Source organism: Cebidichthys violaceus, unplaced genomic scaffold (assembly GCF_023349555.1).
Source record: "Cebidichthys violaceus isolate CVI_PGR_0920_01 unplaced genomic scaffold, fCebVio1.0.p SCAF_30, whole genome shotgun sequence".
In the NCBI taxonomy this organism is placed as follows: Eukaryota; Metazoa; Chordata; class Actinopteri; order Perciformes; family Stichaeidae; genus Cebidichthys; species Cebidichthys violaceus.
Genome location: NW_027176484.1, coordinates 3170221 through 3190290, shown reverse-complemented (window position 1 = coordinate 3190290; position 20070 = coordinate 3170221). Strand labels below are relative to the sequence as shown.

The 20070-nt window shown below is 40.8% G+C and overlaps 1 protein-coding gene across 22 annotated transcripts in view; it reads right to left on the bottom strand.

The window, feature by feature from the left end:
• The window catches only part of myo9aa (myosin IXAa), a 105340-nt gene that overhangs the window by 20092 nt on the left and 65178 nt on the right, over positions 1–20070 (bottom strand). For 16 of the 22 annotated variants that reach the window (XM_068724225.1, XM_068724226.1, XM_068724232.1 and 13 more), the window contains 13 exons: positions 18963–19079; positions 18656–18790; positions 13753–13874; positions 11625–11766; positions 10730–10925; positions 9234–9353; positions 8410–8457; positions 7495–7570; positions 3235–3375; positions 2687–2726; positions 2470–2592; positions 1204–1284; positions 880–990 (listed from right to left, as the gene is read on the bottom strand). In XM_068724225.1, the coding sequence (XP_068580326.1) occupies positions 880–990; positions 1204–1284; positions 2470–2592; positions 2687–2726; positions 3235–3375; positions 7495–7570; positions 8410–8457; positions 9234–9353; positions 10730–10925; positions 11625–11766; positions 13753–13874; positions 18656–18790; positions 18963–19079 (1452 nt within the window). The remainder of the gene's footprint in view (positions 1–879; positions 991–1203; positions 1285–2469; positions 2593–2686; positions 2727–3234; positions 3376–7494; positions 7571–8409; positions 8458–9233; positions 9354–10729; positions 10926–11624; positions 11767–13752; positions 13875–18655; positions 18791–18962; positions 19080–20070) is intronic. The other 6 variants (XM_068724236.1, XM_068724248.1, XM_068724237.1 and 3 more) reach the window with 1 other exon arrangement.

Sequence of the window (20070 nt, the reverse complement as noted above, 5' to 3'; positions counted from 1 at the left end):
TTAACATTTGGCATATCCGCTGTTTGCTTCATGATGAACATGATACTTGGACTTTCTAGACAAAGACTAGTGGATGAAGTGGGTCTGTTATAACTCTCAGGAAACTAGCATAATTTAAAGGGGAACTGCATCAAGTTTACACACAATGGTGAGTTCACTAGTCCTGTTCAGCATCAAACTGCTGTATGGTGTCTTCTGTGGCTCTGGAGGAGCTGTGTCATGTCTATTTGACTCTAAATGGAACCATCATATACTAAAGGAACATCATGCTGTATTGAAGAAAACTAGTAACTAGCAATTGAGACCAGAAACTCATGTTTACAATGTTTACTGAGGTAATTAATCAAGTGAGAAGTAGAATAATTTCTCATAGACTTCACTCTTCAGAACCGGAGGTTGCCGCCTGTTTCTGACACATTTATTCTCAGGCTGGGCTCGTAAAAAAAATACATTTGCAATATTTTTACTAGGTTGCAAACTAATTTTAACTACTTTAGATACTGTTGAATAGTTATTCTCTAATCAACACATCCCATGTTTTGTGTGCAATATCTTAATTAGCATATGTGTCTAATGATTACAGCTTTTAAATAAATGTTATGAGGTGCCAAAAAGTGTAATATTTTTTTTTTAACTAAAAGTAAAATAAAAGTTTACCGCAGCACAAAATGAAAGTACTCAAGTGAAGTACAAGTGATGTATCTCAAAACACGTATACATAAGTGATTGAGTTAATATACTTTCATTGAACTACTGGCTACATGTGTACTGTATTTGTTTATCTCCAATTGCTTATTTCTTTCTTATTTACTGTATTAATCAAACACATCTGGACTTGGATGTTTAAAGAGTGTCTATGGGTGTGAATGTGTTTGTTACCTTGAAGCTGTACTTGATGTTGTAGCCCGACTGTCGGATGCGCACAGTCTCCAGCATACCTGTGTACCGCAGCTGCCTCAGCACCAGGTTATCGTTAAACCTTAAGGGCAGCTGAGAAAGAGGAAAAACAGATAATCGACGAGGGGAAGAGGGGAAAATGACAAAAGGGAGAAGCGACAGATGGCAAAGGTTACAGAGGAGAAAAGGGGGAAATGATAAACATGCTTTAGAAATGTTCAAACGTTAAAAAAGGAAATGAAAAATGCTTTGAAAACTAAACTAAAACAGTCGAAGTGGCAGCAGTCTGGAGTGAGCACACGGTACCTTCTCTGCATTGGAACGGATGCACTTGACAAAATACGGCTCAGACTGACCCAGAGTCTCCATCAGCTTATTGAGGGAGGCCTAAAGAAAGACACAAAAACAGAAAAGTTAAAACAAAAGTTGTTGGACAGGCGGAAGTCAAAGTCAGAAATGAATAACTGCTGGTCTATCCAGTAAATCTCTTTGCCGCAAGATTAATGTTGCTGCCCTGCGATCGTAAATACAAGCAATATGTCCACGTAAGCATGTGGTTCTGCAGGAGAAAAAAAGAAAAAGATGTGTAGTATTTCCATGTGCAATCATTGTGTGTGTGTGTGTGTGTGTGTGTGTGTGTGTGTGTGTGTGTGTGTGTGTGTGTAAACAAATGCACATGTATGTCAGCAGCATGTGTGTGTGATGATTCAGTGGAAGGTAGGAGGAATTCAGTCTCCTCCTCCTCCTCCTCCTCCTCCTCCTCCTCCTCCTCCTCCTCCTCCATGGGAGATTAAAGCAATCAGCGCAGCACAGGATGTGGGAAGTGAAGTCATCCACACACTGAGGCCAGGGCCGCCTGCCAGAGGGGCCTCGCCACTCAACAGCCAGAGCACAGAGTTCACGTTCAAAGAAAGCGGACAGAAAATAAAGTGTTTTCTTTCTAAGCTGGTTTGTGTTACTGGCTGCATATGAGAGCCATTTTTGACCTAAAGATAACCTAATTATTCTGAATGCTAACTGTAGCTGTCAGTCAAATTCATCCCAAGTTCGGGAAAGTCTATTCAAAGAAAATAATCTGCCGTAAAATGCAGAGCACCTACATTTAACAGATTTTCATCTTTTGTTTTCAGCAGTCTCGCCTCTTGCTAAGTGAACATTAGTGAGGAAAAGTATGTCAGAGAAAAGGAAAACGTTCCACTTTCTAACCAAATCAAAAGTCTTTCTTTATGAGACATTTTTTTGTCTTAATTTCCCAGACATGATGTCATACATTTAAGACTTCTGGGTGTGTGGATGAAGTAATATACTTCACACACATTATGGACAAATACAGGGATAAGGCTGCGGGGCAGGCAGAGAGACGGCGGGGAGGGGGGGGCAGCTGTGAAAGGACACACCTTGTTTTTATCATATTCACAGCTGGAGGGAGATTCCTCGGTGCAGCTCAGGCTAATTAGGTTGTTTTTATGGTGAGAGCACTGAATGGCAAATCAGTGAGCTATGCAGTGTGCTACTGTGTGTGTGTGTGTGCGTGTGCGTGTGTGTGTGTGTGTGTGTGTGTGTGTGTCTGACCTGGAACTGTGCGCTGATACTGGGTGGTTTCTTCTTCTTGTGGAGGTGAAGCAGCGACTTGGTGATGCGGTCGTGAAGCGTCAGGTTGCTGAGGTACTTCAGAGACTTGACGTTCAGTAAATGCTGCAGGTGTGAAGCCAGAGTCAGCTGATAATGTTGATAATGTAACACCACATTTGAATTCATGTAGATAAATTACAGATATTCTGGACTGTACCTTCGGAAGAACCGGCTTAGATTTGTAGTTTTTGTTCCTCCTGTTTATACAAAAACAAAAACAGAAATGTCAGTCCGGTAATTGAATCTATTTTGCGTACTTGTGCCACAAAATCCATCTTTTTGCTCTTCAACAGTTGAAAAGGGCGCTCTTTTTCTTCTCTCAAGTAAAAAAGGTCAACAAAGCGCTGAATTCATTTCAGAAATTCTTCCCAAGTGGCTCATATTCCTGTCAATAAAGTGGAACTTTATTCATCCCCGTGGAGGAACAGCTCCCCTCCAGAGGGAGGTCAGAGTTCATTGGAGCCGGTTGGAATGTAGTGATCACCGGCCGAGAAGAGGCAGCGCAGATGCTTTCTGACACAGAGTTTGAACTCGAGTCTTTCAGTTTTAAGGATGTCTCTAGGCCACACTGCTGGTGTACATAATAAACACTAGAATTATAGGATGCTGAAAATAGTTTTGCATTTTACAATCAGAAAGAAAGAAAAACACAACAAGGAGGAGTTTAAAGCTTAATGGTGTCTGCGGATGCGTCTTGTTACTGACATCAGGATGTCGTGGGCTCTCTCGAGGAGTTTGCTGCTGGCAGAGTTGACGAAGACGCCGTCTTCTTCTGTGGTGGAGCTGCTGGATGACATGCGGCTCAGTCGACCCACACGCCCGTTCCAGCCGAGGCCCGGAGAACTCCTTTGGACAAACAATAAAAGCGATTATTTAAGTCTCAGAACTTTTACATTACGAGACACTTTTGAAACGAACCAAACTTCATATAAATTTTGATAAATAGAAAAGCAGAGCTATAGATTATTAAAATGTAAAAGTATTTTTGTTAGTGGAAAGCAATAAAAAGATTTCAACTGTTCGTCCTCCCTTCTTTTGTAAATTCAGCATTGAATCCATTCTTACTAAACAATTCTATTTTTTTTTATCAAAGAGCATAAGACTACACACCAAGTTGTAAAAAAAAAAAATGTAACACACAGTCAACATAAAGTAAACCCCAAAAGCTCAGCATTATGATGCACAACACACTTCTCACATACAATACATTTTTAGAGTCAACTTGTATTTTTGTATTGTTTTTTTTCCCCCCAGTAGGAATGTCACCAGTGGGGGCAGCAAGTTTCCATGTTGTTCTCCTTTGGAGATAGAGTGGGGAATTCACCTCACACACGATTTAAACCTCAGACCTGAAGGTGAAACCTAACCACCTGCCCAGAAGACAAACAAAAACACGAGCGGTCAGGTCATGGTTAAAACCATTAACCAGTCGGAACTATTTCAGCTCAGAGGAGCGGACGAGAGAGGAGGAAAAATGAGGCAACTGAGGAACCAAAGATCTCCAGCATCACCGTACACACACAGTATATCTGTGGCAGTAGCAGTTTATCATTAATGCAGCTCTTCAGAGCCATTGGGGCACTTTTGTTTAGTTTCCAATGTTATAGTTTTTTTCATAAGTTTACAAGAATCTCTACTGCTGAGTTACAAGCCGCCACACACTATGACACACAGACCACAGGAGCACGATGTGTTAGGTAGCTCATACTGTGTTATTAGCAGGAGGTTGAGTCATTCCTAGAGAGAAAATAAGGTGGGAAACGAGCGCGTGGAGAGGTTTTTAAATGGCTAATGAAAATGAAAGTTAATACAAATACAGAATGGCAGACGAGAAGGTAGAGCTTTCTGTGCAGGGGCAGCTGTTTGGGTTGAAAGTGATTTCTGAAATACATAAATATGCTTTTAGAAAGTAGCTTATGCGCCTTCCTCTTCAGTATTGGCATTAAAATAAGCCACAACCCTCTCTGGGCTCATTGGGTCCAGCTCCTTGTGTGCATAAGAAGCAAACATTTCGTTTTTACCATGTTTAAAAGTGTCTTTGGATGGCAATGTTGGTCGCTCCATCACTTTGGTTGCATTACATGGCTTGCCATGAAATTTTATACAGACATTCATGGTCACCAGAGGATGAATCCTACTGACTTTGGTGATTCCTTTGATTTTTCATGTAGCAGTAGGTCAGAATTGTCCTCTGTCAAATTCTTGGATTTAGGACAACAACCAATCCATTTAGTTAGAAGACGTGCGTTTACATTTTGTAAGACAGCCGGGTCTTCATCATTTGTGCGTACAAATGGTCTGAGGCACTTCTAAATTAGTTCACAGGGTACGAACAAATCCAAGCACAAAAATACTGATGAATCCCGGATATGTGCAACGTTTAAGCAGGGATTTACATATGCACCATTTATGAACGGGGGGCGATTGTGAGCTTTATCACGCTAATGTTAGCGTTCAGCTCAAGTTCATAGAGAGCCACTGGAAACCAAAGTAAAAGTCCCAGCACACTTGGATCGTTAAACTGATTCTGATTTACATTTTTTTTTTTTTAAACTGTTGGCTTACTCTTGCCATGATTTTCTTTTTCGGTCAAACCTCAAAATACTCGGTTTTGAATTTGAAATACAGTGTAGACAGAAGCCGCAAATAGAAAGCAGATGTAAGAATACACACCAGAGGTGTGACTGGCTGTTTCATCACAGCTTCTCTCTATGGAGGCAACAGAAGAGACCCAGAGGATGCTTCGCTAACACAGTGCACTGCTCCACTATCCTTATCGCACTCCCACCGGAGTCGTACAGATTCACATGATTTGTACTACTAGCCTGCAATACGTTACACTGTTATAAGTAAAGGGCAGAAGATCCACAAAGCTCCAGTGTGTTTATGTAAATCAAAATCTTTGGATATATATTTATTTCTGGGCTTATGCTCTATCTTTATATGACGAGTGTTTCAGGGCTTATTGAGAATGACCGCATCAGAAAATAATGCTTGACGCCACAGTGTGTAAGCACGAACCCTCAGCATCTGGCCGACCATATAAAGAAGACGAGAGAGAACGTCTCCCCAGTTGATCATCGATCTCAGTGAATGGTGATGGTACAACATGCTTCTTGTGACTGTTTATCTCCATAGTCTCTCTGAGAGTCCCATAAAGCAGTACACTGCTCTGTCCAGCAGTCAAGCACCCTGCAGGGACCTAATATTTATCACTCTCCAAGCACTCCTGTCCAGTGCATAGCTGTGACTTTACATCACGGAGGAAGCAGCTGCACGGGGTTTAGTGCTCTCCTAGTATGTAGAGGATGAGTGTGTAATGTATGAGAGAGAGAGAGAGAGAGAGAGAGAGAGAGAGAGAGAGAGAGAGAGAGAGAGAGAGAGAGAGAGAAAAAGGTTGCTAAATCACATTAAGGGCGGATTTTAACAGCCCCGGACTGAGCTCCTGTGTAACAAAAGCCGTCTTGTACGAGCCGCTCTGTGCCACCAGTCGCTGTCGTGGGCCACTAATCTCACAGTCTACAGCTAATTAGAGGAGGTGTTGGACCGGGGTCTCAGTGGGGGGGTATGAGAGCAACACTCGGGGTCACAGCACTCACTCCTTTTCTGTTTTTTCAAAGGCATGCCACGTCTGTCTCAATGCCCAGAGGTGAATATCTTTCCTTGATGATTAAAAATACATATTACTTAATGTGTGACAGAGCATCTGCCAGAACGGTATTAAAAGGGTTTGTTGACAATGAGGAGCTCCAAAGCTCTTTGTCATACGTATGTATGATCAAATACTAATTTAACGAGACGCCCTGGAGGCCCAGAGGTGAAGACTCCGACAATGAACCACAGAGGACCTTTGCTGCAGGTCGTTCCCCGTTTCCCTCTCCTCTCATTTCCTCTTTTGACAGTCGACTAATGAAAGGCATAAAATAACGGATAAACTCAAACAAACAAAAAGATTTAGAAGAAGTTTATTCTACCCAGTACTGCTCAACTGAATCTGGGTGAATAGACCACAACAATATTTAGAAATATCTGTGCACTGTGCTTTATTCTAATATCAATAGTCTTATATTTGTATATAAATAAACACAATATGAAGAGTAAATAATACAAAGAAGCAAAAGACGAAAGGTAAAATAAAAATAAAGAGGAAAGTATATTTAAAAATAAATCTTCCATATTATGTTAATGAATATCAACATATTTTCATATTTTGTATCTGAAACACTATTTGCATGAGTAGAAGTGGTGGAAAAAGCTAATTTCCCTTCACTGTGCCACAACATCAATAAATATACAAGTGATTATATCAACAACTGTACATTTGAATCCTTTATTAGGCGTATGATGTTCAGCTGTTGGTATTTGTATAACTATAAGGTAACTGTGGAGCTTGTAGTTTGTGGTGTTGGACTGTAATACATTGTCAGACGTTTCAACACAGTAATTTGTCCTCAAGTGACACGTGTGTAGATGCGCCTGTGTGTCCAGCTCTGGCATACCTGTAGTATTGTTTAGTGAATGCTGTCATCTGGAGGACCTGGCTTTGAATTGTGTCTATATTTCCACATCTAAGTAATACTGTAAAGCTTTGCACATTCCTTGGACAATTTTGCACATTTCTACACAAAACTACCACCTCTAAAAATGTACAGCTCTTTCATTTGAATTCAATATATTGTACAAATTTTTAATAGTATTTTATTTATTTTCAATGTAATTCTCCTATTTTCAGCTTTCATTTTAATTAAGATATATTGCACACATTTTTATGTATTTTTTTTTTACGTTTTTATAGTAATTTCTTTTATTCTTTATTGATGTTTCTTGGTGTTTGTACTTATTCCTTGCACGTGAAAACCTACTTGTCAATAAACCAGATTCTGACATAGCAGTAATTTATTTCTTCATATTTGTCCATTTCCTGAAACGCACCGTTACAGCAAAGCTCAACACACAGACTCTTACCGTGGCGATTTCTCGTTGATGGTGTTGCTTCCTTGAAGGTCCGACAGCGGCGTACGTGGATTCTTTCTGGGCACACCTGATCACGAACAGACAGGTTGGCATCGTGTGAAAGAACACAAAACCACTCTCTCTCTCTCTCTCTCTCTCTCTCTCTCTCTCTCTCTCTCTCTCTCTCTCTCTCTCTCTCTCTCTCTCTCTCTCTCTCTCTCTCTCTCTCTCTCTCTCTCTCTCTCTCTCTCTCTCTCTCTCTCTCTCTCTCTCTCTCTCTCTCTCTCTCTCTCTCACTCACTCACTCACTCACTCACTCACACACACACACACACACACACACACACACACACACACACACACACACACACACACACACACACACACACACAGACAAAAACTCAAACCCTTCCCAAGCAAAAAAAAAAAAATCACCATGTGTTATTGCAGTGAGTGTTTTGTGCCTTTTTATTGGAAATACGATCTACTGCAGATGATTTGATATTAAAAAAAGATCCGTGAAGTTAATAGTGACTTTCTCTTGTTAGTGTTGAATTATGGAAGATGATACTGAAGAGTTAATGGCCTGTAGGTTTGCTCAAAAACCGTGATTAGTTGTTTAAAATACCAATATTTAAAACACATTTGTTCCATAATCATTTATATAATGAAGTACAGCAGGCGGTGACTATTTAGGTCGGACTAAAGAGAATTAAAAAAAGTAAAACTCTAAGCAGGATGGGTTTAATGAAGCTGCTGTGTTACATTACTACGGTGTGATGGCAGTGATGAGCCTTCAGCTGCTGCTCTGAACCGTTCAATCGTAGCGAAGAGAAATCAGAGAACTCTACGGTGAGTGTTAGCCTACTTTAAAAAAAAAAAGAAGCAATCTGAGAGAGCATTTTATCAGGTGACTTAACCGTATACCGTTTTCAGTTTCATCACTTTGTACAATATTTTCACTCTCATCAGGAGCTGCAGGGTGGCACAAAACAAAAAGACACAAGCACATCCCAGTGTCATGAACTGTTCGCAGAGGGAAAGTGACCTTCTGTGAGAGGAGCGTGTGAGGTCGGCTGTGTGCCCAACACCAAAGCTGCCTGTGAGCAAGTTAGTGATGTCATATTATACCCCTTCGGTGTTTCTCCCACCATCACCAGCCTTTGTGGTATTAGTGAGAGGTGAAGTCGGTTGATTTTAGACGTGTGCTGTGGTGGACAAGCAACTACACCCCCCCCCCCTCCAAACAGACACGACTGGACAAGAAAGTGTAGCCGAGTGACAAAAACAGAAAGTGATGGACACCTAGAGGTGCTACTGTGTTGTTTCCCCAGACCAAAAATTAGCTGATAGAGCGATGAGAGTCATGCATTTCTGAGCCAGCCTTTCACTAGCACAGTGTAAGACACCGAACGGCTGAAGCACGAGCACAACATGCAAGACGAGACTAAGAACAAATGCATGCAGGTGCATAAGAAAGAGGGAAGAGGGAGACAGAGGGAGCGGAGACCAACAAGCATCTAGTCTATTGATAGGAAATAAAGAGTTGTAAATCAAATCACAAAGCAGAAAATAAAAAACTTTTCTCTTTAAGTTTGAATGATGATTTTGATCTCTTTTGGCTCGACTTTGGCTGCAGTAAAGTGCAGTAAAGTTTGACGATGTTGGTCAGCCTCGTCCCTACAGTTTCCTCAAGTGATGGTCTAACATTAAAATGTAAGGAGGAGTTATTGTTGTATTGGCAGCCTTACTGTGCTTCTCCTCTTTGCATCTCTGAAGGATCTCTAAGCTTCTCTGATGCACAGGGTGCTGCAGAAAGCTAAAACTATCCACACTTTTCAAAACTGCACAGGGAGCAGCGTCATCATGCCCTTGGAGAAGCAAAACAAAGAAGAAACACACAAGGAAAGAGAAGGGGGGAAGAGAGAGAGAGAGAGAGAGAGAGAGAGAGAGAGAGAGAGAGAGAGAGAGAGAGAGAGAGAGAGACAGGTTAGACAGCGAAGAAGGAGAGATCAAGAGATGCAGTCGTCTACTGGAGAGATACCTGTGCAAGACTTCAGGAGAGAAGATGATTGACATTCAAAACTGCAGTTGTTGGCAGCGGTAGGATGTTTGTCATTGTAGTTCTGTGAGTAGGTGTTCGCCGCCGAAAGGCACTTCCACACAATGTCTTCTAGACGTTTTTCTCTGATTCTACAGTCCTTGTGCTCTTGGACAAGGCATTTAAAAAGGTCATTTAACTTTTAACTTAGCCCATGACGATGTGAAAAGAAATAATTGAAAGTAACTTTCAGTCAAAAACACATTTTGCAGAAATGTTTCAGAAGACATGTGACAGGTTCCCTTAGGCGACTCTGATATCTTTAGAGTTCAGTTAGAAGGATTTCTAAAAGATATGTAAGGATGAGCAAAAGATACAAGGCTTCTATTTTCACACAACAACATCTACGTGTAGAACCTAACGTGTAGAAAGAGTCGAGAGGGTGCAGAGTCCGATTCATACGACGGCAGTGCTGAGAACACATCTGATGGTAATATCTACTGCATATCAAGTCTATCTATGGGAAAAGAAGGCATTCGTAGAAAGCCAAAGCTGAGAGAGACAAAGAGCAAGAGCTGCTGTAAATACATGGCAGCACTACGCACACAGTCTACAGAACAGTCACTACTGAAACACAAAAATATGGCAGAGAATAATGAACTGAGAGGACTAAATCGTAACTGCGTGGCATGTGAGCGTACAGTCCTGTGCATGGCGGGAAAAACTGAAAAAATAAATGTTTGTAATTTCATCATCAGCTCATTTGTTTTTCATTTTTCCATCTTCATCCGAGCTGCTTCAGACCTGTCAGCTGACAGCAACAACAACAATAAATACTGCAAGCAGCTATAAGAGGTTTGGTAGTTTACCATTATTCTACTATAAAGTACCTGTGATGCTCACATGCCATTCAGTAAAATCAATGTCCTTTCCCACTTTACGGTTTCTTTAATGATGTTTTGACACAGCGAGCTCAGACTTTCATACATCTTTAATATCCATTCTAATATAATCTATCACTTAAAAAATGTGCAGCTGCAAAATGGTGTAAATTAATAATTTAGGGAAAAATGAAACTCGAGAAGATGCATTAATACAATAAAAACAATATATTTGTTGATGACATGTTTTTCTAAGCTCAGGTAATTTGTCCCTGTCTGCTATTATGTGCACATTAATGGTGTATCCGTTCGTGTGGGAGCTCACCGGTCTTCTTCTGCGTGTGTCTCTTCCCAGCCTCTCTGAAAGCCACCAGGGCCCTGAAGTAGGCTCGGAGTACCGCCCAGCGGAACGTGGCTGACGGGTCGATGCCCATCAGCCCGCAGATGAAGGCGTTCTTGCTGCTCTTCAATAAAGCTACGATGTCCGGACGCATGTGGTCTGTGTTCTTCTCCCGGAAATCCTGTGAGGGGCAGAGATTTTAAAAAATGGTAGTCAATGGTAATATGTGTGGATGTTATTGGATCCCAGTTAGTTTGTGCCACAGCAGATGCTAAACGTCCTGGGGTCCGCACATTAAAAGATGTCCAAATAAAACATTAGTGCAATCATGACAGAAGGTCTTAAAAGCAGCTGATCTTAATGCAACAATATCAAATCAATGACAACACAGTCAGTAATATCAATACATGCGAGTGTGCCAAACACGCACAAACAACAGCTAATATTCACAACATTTACGTACACAACCATCTGTAGAAGTCTTCAAAAAATAATCAGATATATATATCGCCATATAATCTGATTTAAATACATTCGTATTTGTTTTTTGAAAGAGTAAAATCTTGTCTAATACTGATGGGTAATTTGAATCTGTCCACAGAAGCCCTTTGCTTAACTGAAAAAAAGCAGAATGGCATGAAATCTGGCTTTAATGGAAGAATGAGAAGAAGAAGAAGAAGAAGAAGAAGAAGAAGAAGAAGAAAAAGAAGAAGAAGAAGAAGAAGAAGAAGAAGAAGAAGAAGAAGAAGAAGGAGGATTATTACTGTAACTTTAATAAGGTTGTGAACAAAAAACAAAAAAAACTAAAAAACAAAGCTGCTCTTTCCTTTTCTTTCCGTCTAATCAGTGACTCGGTGAGGAAGTGGGGGATCACACTGACCTTGACTCCGTACTTCACTTTGCCGGCATAGTGTCGGATGATGAAGGCGGGCTCCATGACGGCAGGGAACTCTATGTAGCTGTTCCCCTCATGCTGCCGCTTGAATTTATCCAACAAAGTCTGGTTGGTGGCTTGAGGGAAACTGAAACAAAAAAAGGACAGAGGAGTTTGATTTGGGTTTTTTACATTTGTTTTAAGCATCATGAATTAAAGACATTACTTTTTCCATCAGTCACAACAACAGTCACAACAACGGCACTTAATGTGGACCGCCGGAAACGCGGCAAGTTATCTGATTTGTAGCCAGTTTTGACATTTCATCCTCTGAAAGCCACAGGTTGGGGATTATCACAAGCTGATCTCGGGTCAGATTTCCCTCCAGTCCTTTAATATCAAGAGCCAGCGATTCTGCAGAAAATCAGCAGCTTACAGGAAGAGAAGAGGGGAAGAATGAGACACCGGGGCCTTTTGGAACAGGGTGAAACCTGAACTATGAAGACTGCACAGCCAAGGACTCAGTGCTCTCCAGCTTTTCAAAGTGGGAGGAATTTGATTCAGTGTCCAAATGGAGAAGAGGGAGAAATAAAGGAGGAAATACTGTCAGTAAGAAATAGTCCCATTACAGTCATGAACCTGAAGGGATCAAATGTACTCTGCAGTTTAGAGCGTTTACATTCTAGGATACTTTATCTTTCACCGTGGTTATTTGGTTATATCAGCAGAAATACATGAGCACTTAACACATTAAAATGTTCTAATTATGTGCAGAATCGTTATCATACACACTTAGTATTGTCATTAGTTGCATATAAAAACAAACAATGTTATATTTGCAGCTTGCATAGAGCGTGTAGAAAGTCGCTGAGATGAATTTAAAGCTCTGAATCAGCTCCTCTAGGTAGCATGTGTGCATCACTCCCTGTAAACTCCAGGACTCACACAGTTGTATCTGGTTAAGCTAACGATGTACTGTAGACATCTGAAGCCTTGATATTGTGGCCACTAGGGGGCATACAAACTGAGGAACAAGCTGACAGACACATGCCTGGCATACTGCCAACTTATGAGGTTGATAAAAGAAATCTGTCACCTCATATTTCCGGCGGACATGAAGCATTTCAATGGGGCGCTTCAGGCCTCCAGTCGCATGGAAGTCAGATATGAATTCTTTATCTCTGTTCATCTCTAACTTGGTCTTTAGATAAATAAATATTCATCTTTCTTCACCAGCTAGTCACTGAGTCTGTCTGCCATGTGGTGCCATGAAACCAAAACATTCAGAAACAGAAACGATTTATTGCCAAGCATGTATGCATGTACAAGCAATCTGAATTGGTGCATGACAATAAACACAGGGCAATAGTATAAGCCATGATTAAAAATGGAAATATGAAAATGTACGATAAAGGAGCTGAAAGAGGCTAAAGAGCTCTGCAGGTCAGAAGACTTGGGGGACAACGCGTGGGGTTCATCACTACAATCAATCTCTTTAACATTACGCACAGTGATTTTAATATGTTTTAATAGAAACATATTGCTGCAGCCGCAGCACTGTGCTGTGCCAACATGTTTGTTCTACGGCTCATGGATGCCAATTTGGAGTTTTTTGTTTGCGTTTTTGCCGTTATCTAACAGCTGAGAGTATAAAGACGGACAGGAGTCTATTACTGCGTTTCAAATCACATACGGTCTCTTTTTCACTTTTAGTACACACTTAAATTAGGACATACTACTTCGTCGTAACATTGCATATCCGCTGCGCAGAGGATTGTGGGTCAGAATAGACATAAAAGCGTGGGGGCTGGCATACTGTAAAATGTGACCGGATGCATTCAGTCATCCTGGTATTTTGGACGTACTATGTATTGGGACATACTAAATCTCTTTCTGGCATTCTTAATAGTATGGTAGTATGGGCATTGGTAAAAGCCCCCCCACTCGCTATAATCAAACCGGGCACATGGCACTTATTATGATGTTGCGTTTTCACCATTCAACCATCAGGCTGTCCGCCAACTTTGCTTCAACCTGTTGGAAGCACTCGACGGTTTACCTCCCAGGAAAATGAAACGAGTATTCATAGAAACAAACCAGTCAAACAGGAAGCCAGACGGGCTGAGAGACTCACTTGCACTCTTCATCCAGGAGGTGGAACAGAGCTGTGGGCTTCTTGCTGATCAGGTTGATGCAGCCTGTATTGTCGATGTAGTCGATGTTGTGCCAGCTGATGCCCTCTGCCCTGTATTCCTCCTGCAGGGACACACAAAAGTACAAACGGAGACCTCAGTGTCAGTAATAATACTTTGCTTCTGAGCATTGTAATTTGATTATTCTTTAGGTTTGGTTGCATTTGTCATGTTGCGAACATGTCAGCAGCTCCTGCTGTTTAGAAAAACAATATTTAGTGCCGTATTTCATCTCATCTATATGTGACATTTAAAAAAATGTTGCGTGCTTTAATGTTGGAAAACAGAGATAAATGATCACGTTCAGTTTAGGCCTGAATATGGGCAGTATATGTGGCATCAAACACATACAAACCGGTTGTATGTTTGGCTGTTTTACATTTTTTCAATCAAAGCAACAATGTTGTTTGTGTGTCTGCCTTCATGTCATCTCCCCGTCCAATAAAACACTCTTCAGATCTTTCCTGGCATCTCGCTGGTTTAATAATGAAAGAAGCATTCAGAGCATTTATCATTTATGCTTCCCCATGCATGTTATTTTCCTGTGTTCCTGGGAAAGAGATTTAACCAATAAAAACCGTAATCCAGGGGAGGTTTAATAAAAATCACTGGAATCCCCTTTTCTCTCATCTCTTCTCCTGCTACCATAAAGTCCGAAGACTGTTAATCACTGTTGTTCACTCCACAAATGAAGACAATAAAGCTGACAGAAAAGAATAAGGGAAGAAGATCCTCTTCTTCAGTATTTGGTTCAATAAAACCAAATAATTGAGTAGAAGAGAGGATACATTGTCTGTATGACTTCTGCAGCAGCACATTTATGTAGAATTTTTTTTGGACATTTCATTAAGATAACGACCGTTTGAGAGAAACATTCTGTGACGCATTCTTCATCTTTAGCAGTGATTTCTAGTTTGTGTTGCTGAGTTCCAAACAATCCAACAGACTCCACTGGACTCCGATCAATAAAAGGTATTGTTATAGATATTGTTTTTAAAATCAAGATATCCTTCAACACCGGCTGTTAATCCTGTTGTTTTCAAGAGAGTGGCAGTGTTTAGTCAGTATAGACCTCATCCTCTAAAGGAACATTTAAAGCAGCAAAAGGTGTAAATTATGGGATTATTTAATTTAAATGCTATCTTGGAGTGCAACAAGATGATAAAAGCTATAGAGTCAGAAATCTGGACAAAAATGAGCGGCGGTGGAATGTACAAAGTAGGTTTACTCAAGGACTGTACTTTAGTACAAATTTGAGGTACATGTACTTTACGAGAGTATTTCCATTTTATGCTACTTTCAACATTTCAAAAGTAAATATTCTGCTTTTTACTCCACTACATGTATTTGATCCTTTCACACGGTTACTTTGTATTTAATTGATTTGTTAATATGATGCAGTACTTTGCTACTAATATACTCAGTAATACACAAAGTATCTAGAATTGGCTCGACATTGATAAACTACAACGTTAAAAGGCTCTTATGTTAGACGATGTTATATCTACAGTTACTTAAGTAAAAAATTGAATTACTTCTTCCATCTCTGAAAACCAAACATCCTAAGCATGGTTCTTTTTTTTTTTTTTTTTTACTTTTTGAATAAACAGATACAGTTAAAAAAGGAACAGAGAAACAGGTTAAAAAAGGGAATAAAATAAGGTATAAACAAAGGTAAGTGAGTCATTTTTAACTGCTTTCTGTTGTTCAGTGTCCTCTGTTGACCTTTATTTTAATGTCTGGCTGCAAACCAAATTTCCTGGATAACAAGAAAGCTGAAGAACAGGTCCGTCTTTTCACCCCGTCACAATATCAACCTGAGTATTGACCTTACTAATGGCAGGTTTTTACTTGTGTGTCTTTTAATAACACTGGAGACACACACACACACACACACACACACACACACACACACACACACACACACACACACACACACACACTCTGGAAACTATAAAAGCAACACCTGTGCAGTATAATCCAATACAACGGCTCTGGAATAAACGTTTGTGAGCCTTATAACATTCAATTTGTGTGTCAGATGGGAGCTGACTCCCGTCTTCGGTAATCACTAAGCTGTGGTTTGTGGGGGTGTTGTTTTGGATTGCACTATATTACACAGGATACTGTATCCGCCCCCTCGACATGCCTTTAAACCATCTAACAACCGCTGTGATTCACTCGTATTTGGACTCAACAATAGCGTGTCTCCAAAACGAGCAGAGTCAGCATCTGCTCTACGGCTCTGCAGACTGTCTTCCTATTTGGTTCGCAGTTGGTGCTAATAGTGTGTTATCAATGTATCCCTACAGTCACATTATTAATGATAAGCCATTCAATGCCTCTGTCTGTAGTAACCAACTGAAGTTATCTCTTGATTATACTGCAGAACTATAGTATAAATATTATCATACTAACAGTCTCTTCTTCCATTTAATGTCTTTCAACACTGTGATTACTGGCGGAGAGGTTGTGTTTGAAAGGGTTGGAAAATAGAGCAAAATAAGAAAATAAGTACTGTTCCCCCTGAACGTGACCATCACTGTGCCCTTAAGCAAACCATTCAGCCGCTCACTGCTTCCAACAGAGTGACTTACTGGTCGACAGATGAATGGAAATATACGTATGTAACTGTAGACGAGGGTGTGAAGCTGGCTTCGGCGGAAATATGAAGCATGACAGCTCTTGGTCCACTTATCCTGGTTGAATCATTTTCAGAGGCTTTCGGGCAGCCTCAGTGCTGCACATCGATTTTTTCCCACACACAACTAATGCTTTACAGTACCGTCTGTAGGCCATTAGCTCTCCACTTTCCTCTGATCAAGTCTTTAGTGTTAAATGTTATAATATCAATCCACCAAAACCACGTCAATTTTGTTAACAGATTCGAGAGATTGTAGCAAAAATGTTGATTTTATTCTCTCACGGGCCTTATAACATCCAGGCTGTCCGATAGAAGACGTGAACGTAGTGGCAGTTTGATCCGTGGAAAAGATTAGAAATCAATAGCAGAACACATTTACTGTTCTCATGCAGAGGTACTGGGTGTTGGTGGGGGGTCAATATATTGAAGAATTAGGAAGCGGGAGGGCATAAACTGGAAATACGTCGGCTCAAAGTGCACACACAGACAGTGTATGGGAGCCTACGAGATACAATATGTACAAGCAGACACACTCAGAGTACAGTAAGGCTGGCGGGCACAAATGCTGACTGGCTATAATAGTGATGTGTGGCTAGGTTCTACTGTTTTGCATTTACAGAGCTGTGTGTGAACACTGGATTGTTTTTTTTACAGCCAACACGCAGAACAGAGATATTTGTTGAATTTGATATTGTATTGGATTAGAATCATTGTCTGCACCTTTAACACAATAATAGAAGATAAAAAAGGCAGCATTTAAGGAAAAGAACACTGAGGCCAACTGTTTTGCTCAAAGCTGGATCTATGTTGACTCGTGTTAATGCAGCGACCAGTAGCACAGGAAGTACTGCGGGATTCTCATAAATATCAACAAATACTGGCAGCTGAAGTCTCAGAGTCTGTGAAAAGAATAGGACTGTCCTCGACCAACGACATTATTAGTCAACTAACACTGACAAAGATATTGTGATTGCTTCATTTAGTCAACAGATCTGTAAAAACTGAATTTTTAAAAAGCAACATTTGTAATCTTGTGTTTGCCAGAGATGTGCTCATCAGTTTCTTGGAAATAAGTTGCATGAAAAAAAGCAACAAATTTACTAAAGTGACTAAAATGAGTGGGCGGCCCGAGAAAAGAGGTATGATAATAAAAGATTGAGATCATAAACACAACTTCAAATCAACCACAAACTACTTAAAGATACTAAAGATTACATTTTAAGGTCTTTACTGGACCCGTGATATTCGGTCTGATCTCAAACATGATTTGCGAGAATGAAGCGTTCTACAAGGAAGGGTGGAAGAAATGCTTCACAAGAACGAAAAGTTAAAATAAATGTTTGGGGGCAAACAAAGTTCTTCCTGAGTGACGTTTGTACATTTATATATTGTTTTTAGTAGATAAACAACATATGTGGATAAAGTGTGCATAGATGTCATGTGTACGTCTATTCCCTGCAGAGGTTGCATTAAAACATGCAAGCTTGACAGTTTCAAAGCTTTAGGAAGCTTTGAAACTGTAATTCTCGAGCCATTACTGGCAAAAACCCAACAAAGTCCTTATTGTAGAGCCCAATAGTTCTGCATTTCACTTATCTTAACCTCCTTGAAGTCTCTTGTCATGACATACATCTACAGTCCTCATCTTTACACATTTATGACACGAGGGCAAGACAGGATTTGTGAACATCTGCCTTTGTACGAAACCGGAAAGACTTGAGGACACAGTCCTTCATGTCTACGCTGATATCCATGAACGTCCAACATGTCAGGGCAGATCCGCTGATTCAGTCAGTCTCAAGGTAAACACAATGTTTAACTTATACGCAAATCTTACAGATCATGACTTTGAAAAGCCTTTTGAAGGGAATCGGTTCACTTAGGAGAACATACATTCTAAGTCGGGGTGTTAACAGGGAGGGAGAGTTAAGTCATACGACTGTCAGCAGCCCTGTTGCGTAATCTGATGAAGAATTCCTGCATTGTTTCAGTGTCATTGTAATGTAAGGGCACTGCGTGGCGTGACAAGCATGAGGGGGTTTCCTTGGAAATGGTCACAGCCAAAGAACTAGGACTGATCTACAATATCTTAAATCAACAGTAGCTCAGCGGTTCAGCTCCCAGTCAGAGCCTTAAACCGGAATCCAGCTCCGAACGATTTATCGGCCCTGAGACGGAGGGATATTTCAGAGACGTCTTACTTGTTCAAGCTTGAAGATGTGCTGGTTGAAGTAGTGCTGGAGACGCTCGTTGGCAAAGTTGATGCAGAACTGCTCGAAGCTGTTGTTCTCGTAATCCTCAAAGCCAAAAATGTCGAGCACTCCGATGGACAAGATCTGAGGCAGACGAACAAACGACAGCATGAGAAAAATAAATGTTTCACACAAAAAGTTCCGGTGACAGTTTTTTCATACGTGGTACTTAAATCAATTTAAGTGACAGTTATCATTCTGAGATTTTCTTATTCAGGCGGTGATTGTAAAAGTCGGTGTGTTTGTGTCGCCCCACCTTGGTGGTCTCCTCCAGGTCCTTGATGTTGAGCAGAGCGTGGTTGATCCTGAAGACGATCCAGTCAAACAGAGCACTGTACAGGGACTTCGCCATGGAGTCTCGCACCGTGCCAGCCTGCACAAAAAACACATGCAGCATATCTTTAGATGTCACACCCAATCGTAACATCTCAGCTGACGACATTTGATTAAATGAAGAAATCAAGACTTAAAATATGTTATTTCGATGTATTAGAAATATATAATCAATACTTGTGGGCATGAACTACTCAATCCAGAAGAGTCCAGAACCCAAAGCCACGCTAACCGGCTGCTAGCGCTCGCTTCAAATTTACCGTACACACATGAAAGTTGTACCGATCTCGTTATCCAACTGTCAGCAAGAAAGCAAATGAGCGTTATTCGCCTAAATGTCCAAGTATAGTTTATAATGCTTATTAGTGCAGAGCCAGAGGTTTGACGTCATTCCCGAGTCACCTGCTCACTCCCGTCGCTCCACACATCTGTAGGACACATTAGAGCTGGGCCTTGTTACACTGCACTTCTGTACAGGCCCAGGATACAGAAAATAATAACAGTCACTGGAGGCATTTAAATATTGAAAGTATAATGGCTTCATATTAATGTCAAAATGTCTCAGACAACACTGGCTCAGTTTGAAAAAGCTTATTTAAAAAGTCAAGATGTGCAGACGGTTGTATTTCTCCTTTATAACCAATCATTTATAGTTTGAGTGTAAATCACATGCGCACTGAACTGTCACTGCACTCAGAGCTCTGACTGGAAAATGTATAATGGGCCCTAAAAAAGGTACAAAAAAAAATGATAAACAGGAGAAACCAGACAACTCTACTACCCGAACACGTCTCCAGCTTTCATATTCTCGACTGGAACTTTGGCCCAGAAGGCCCAGAAGGCCCAGACTAGCTGGCAGACGGCGCTGCATCACAGCCGGACGTCCCTGCGCCGTCACTAATGTCCTTACCACATCAGATTGACTCGCCAAAACCCATCGAGTGTGGCACAGACAGTGTGATCTGTCAAGCGCCGTTGGACGAGGCTGCAGAATGTTAAACTTTCAGTCATGCCCTAATGGAAATATTATC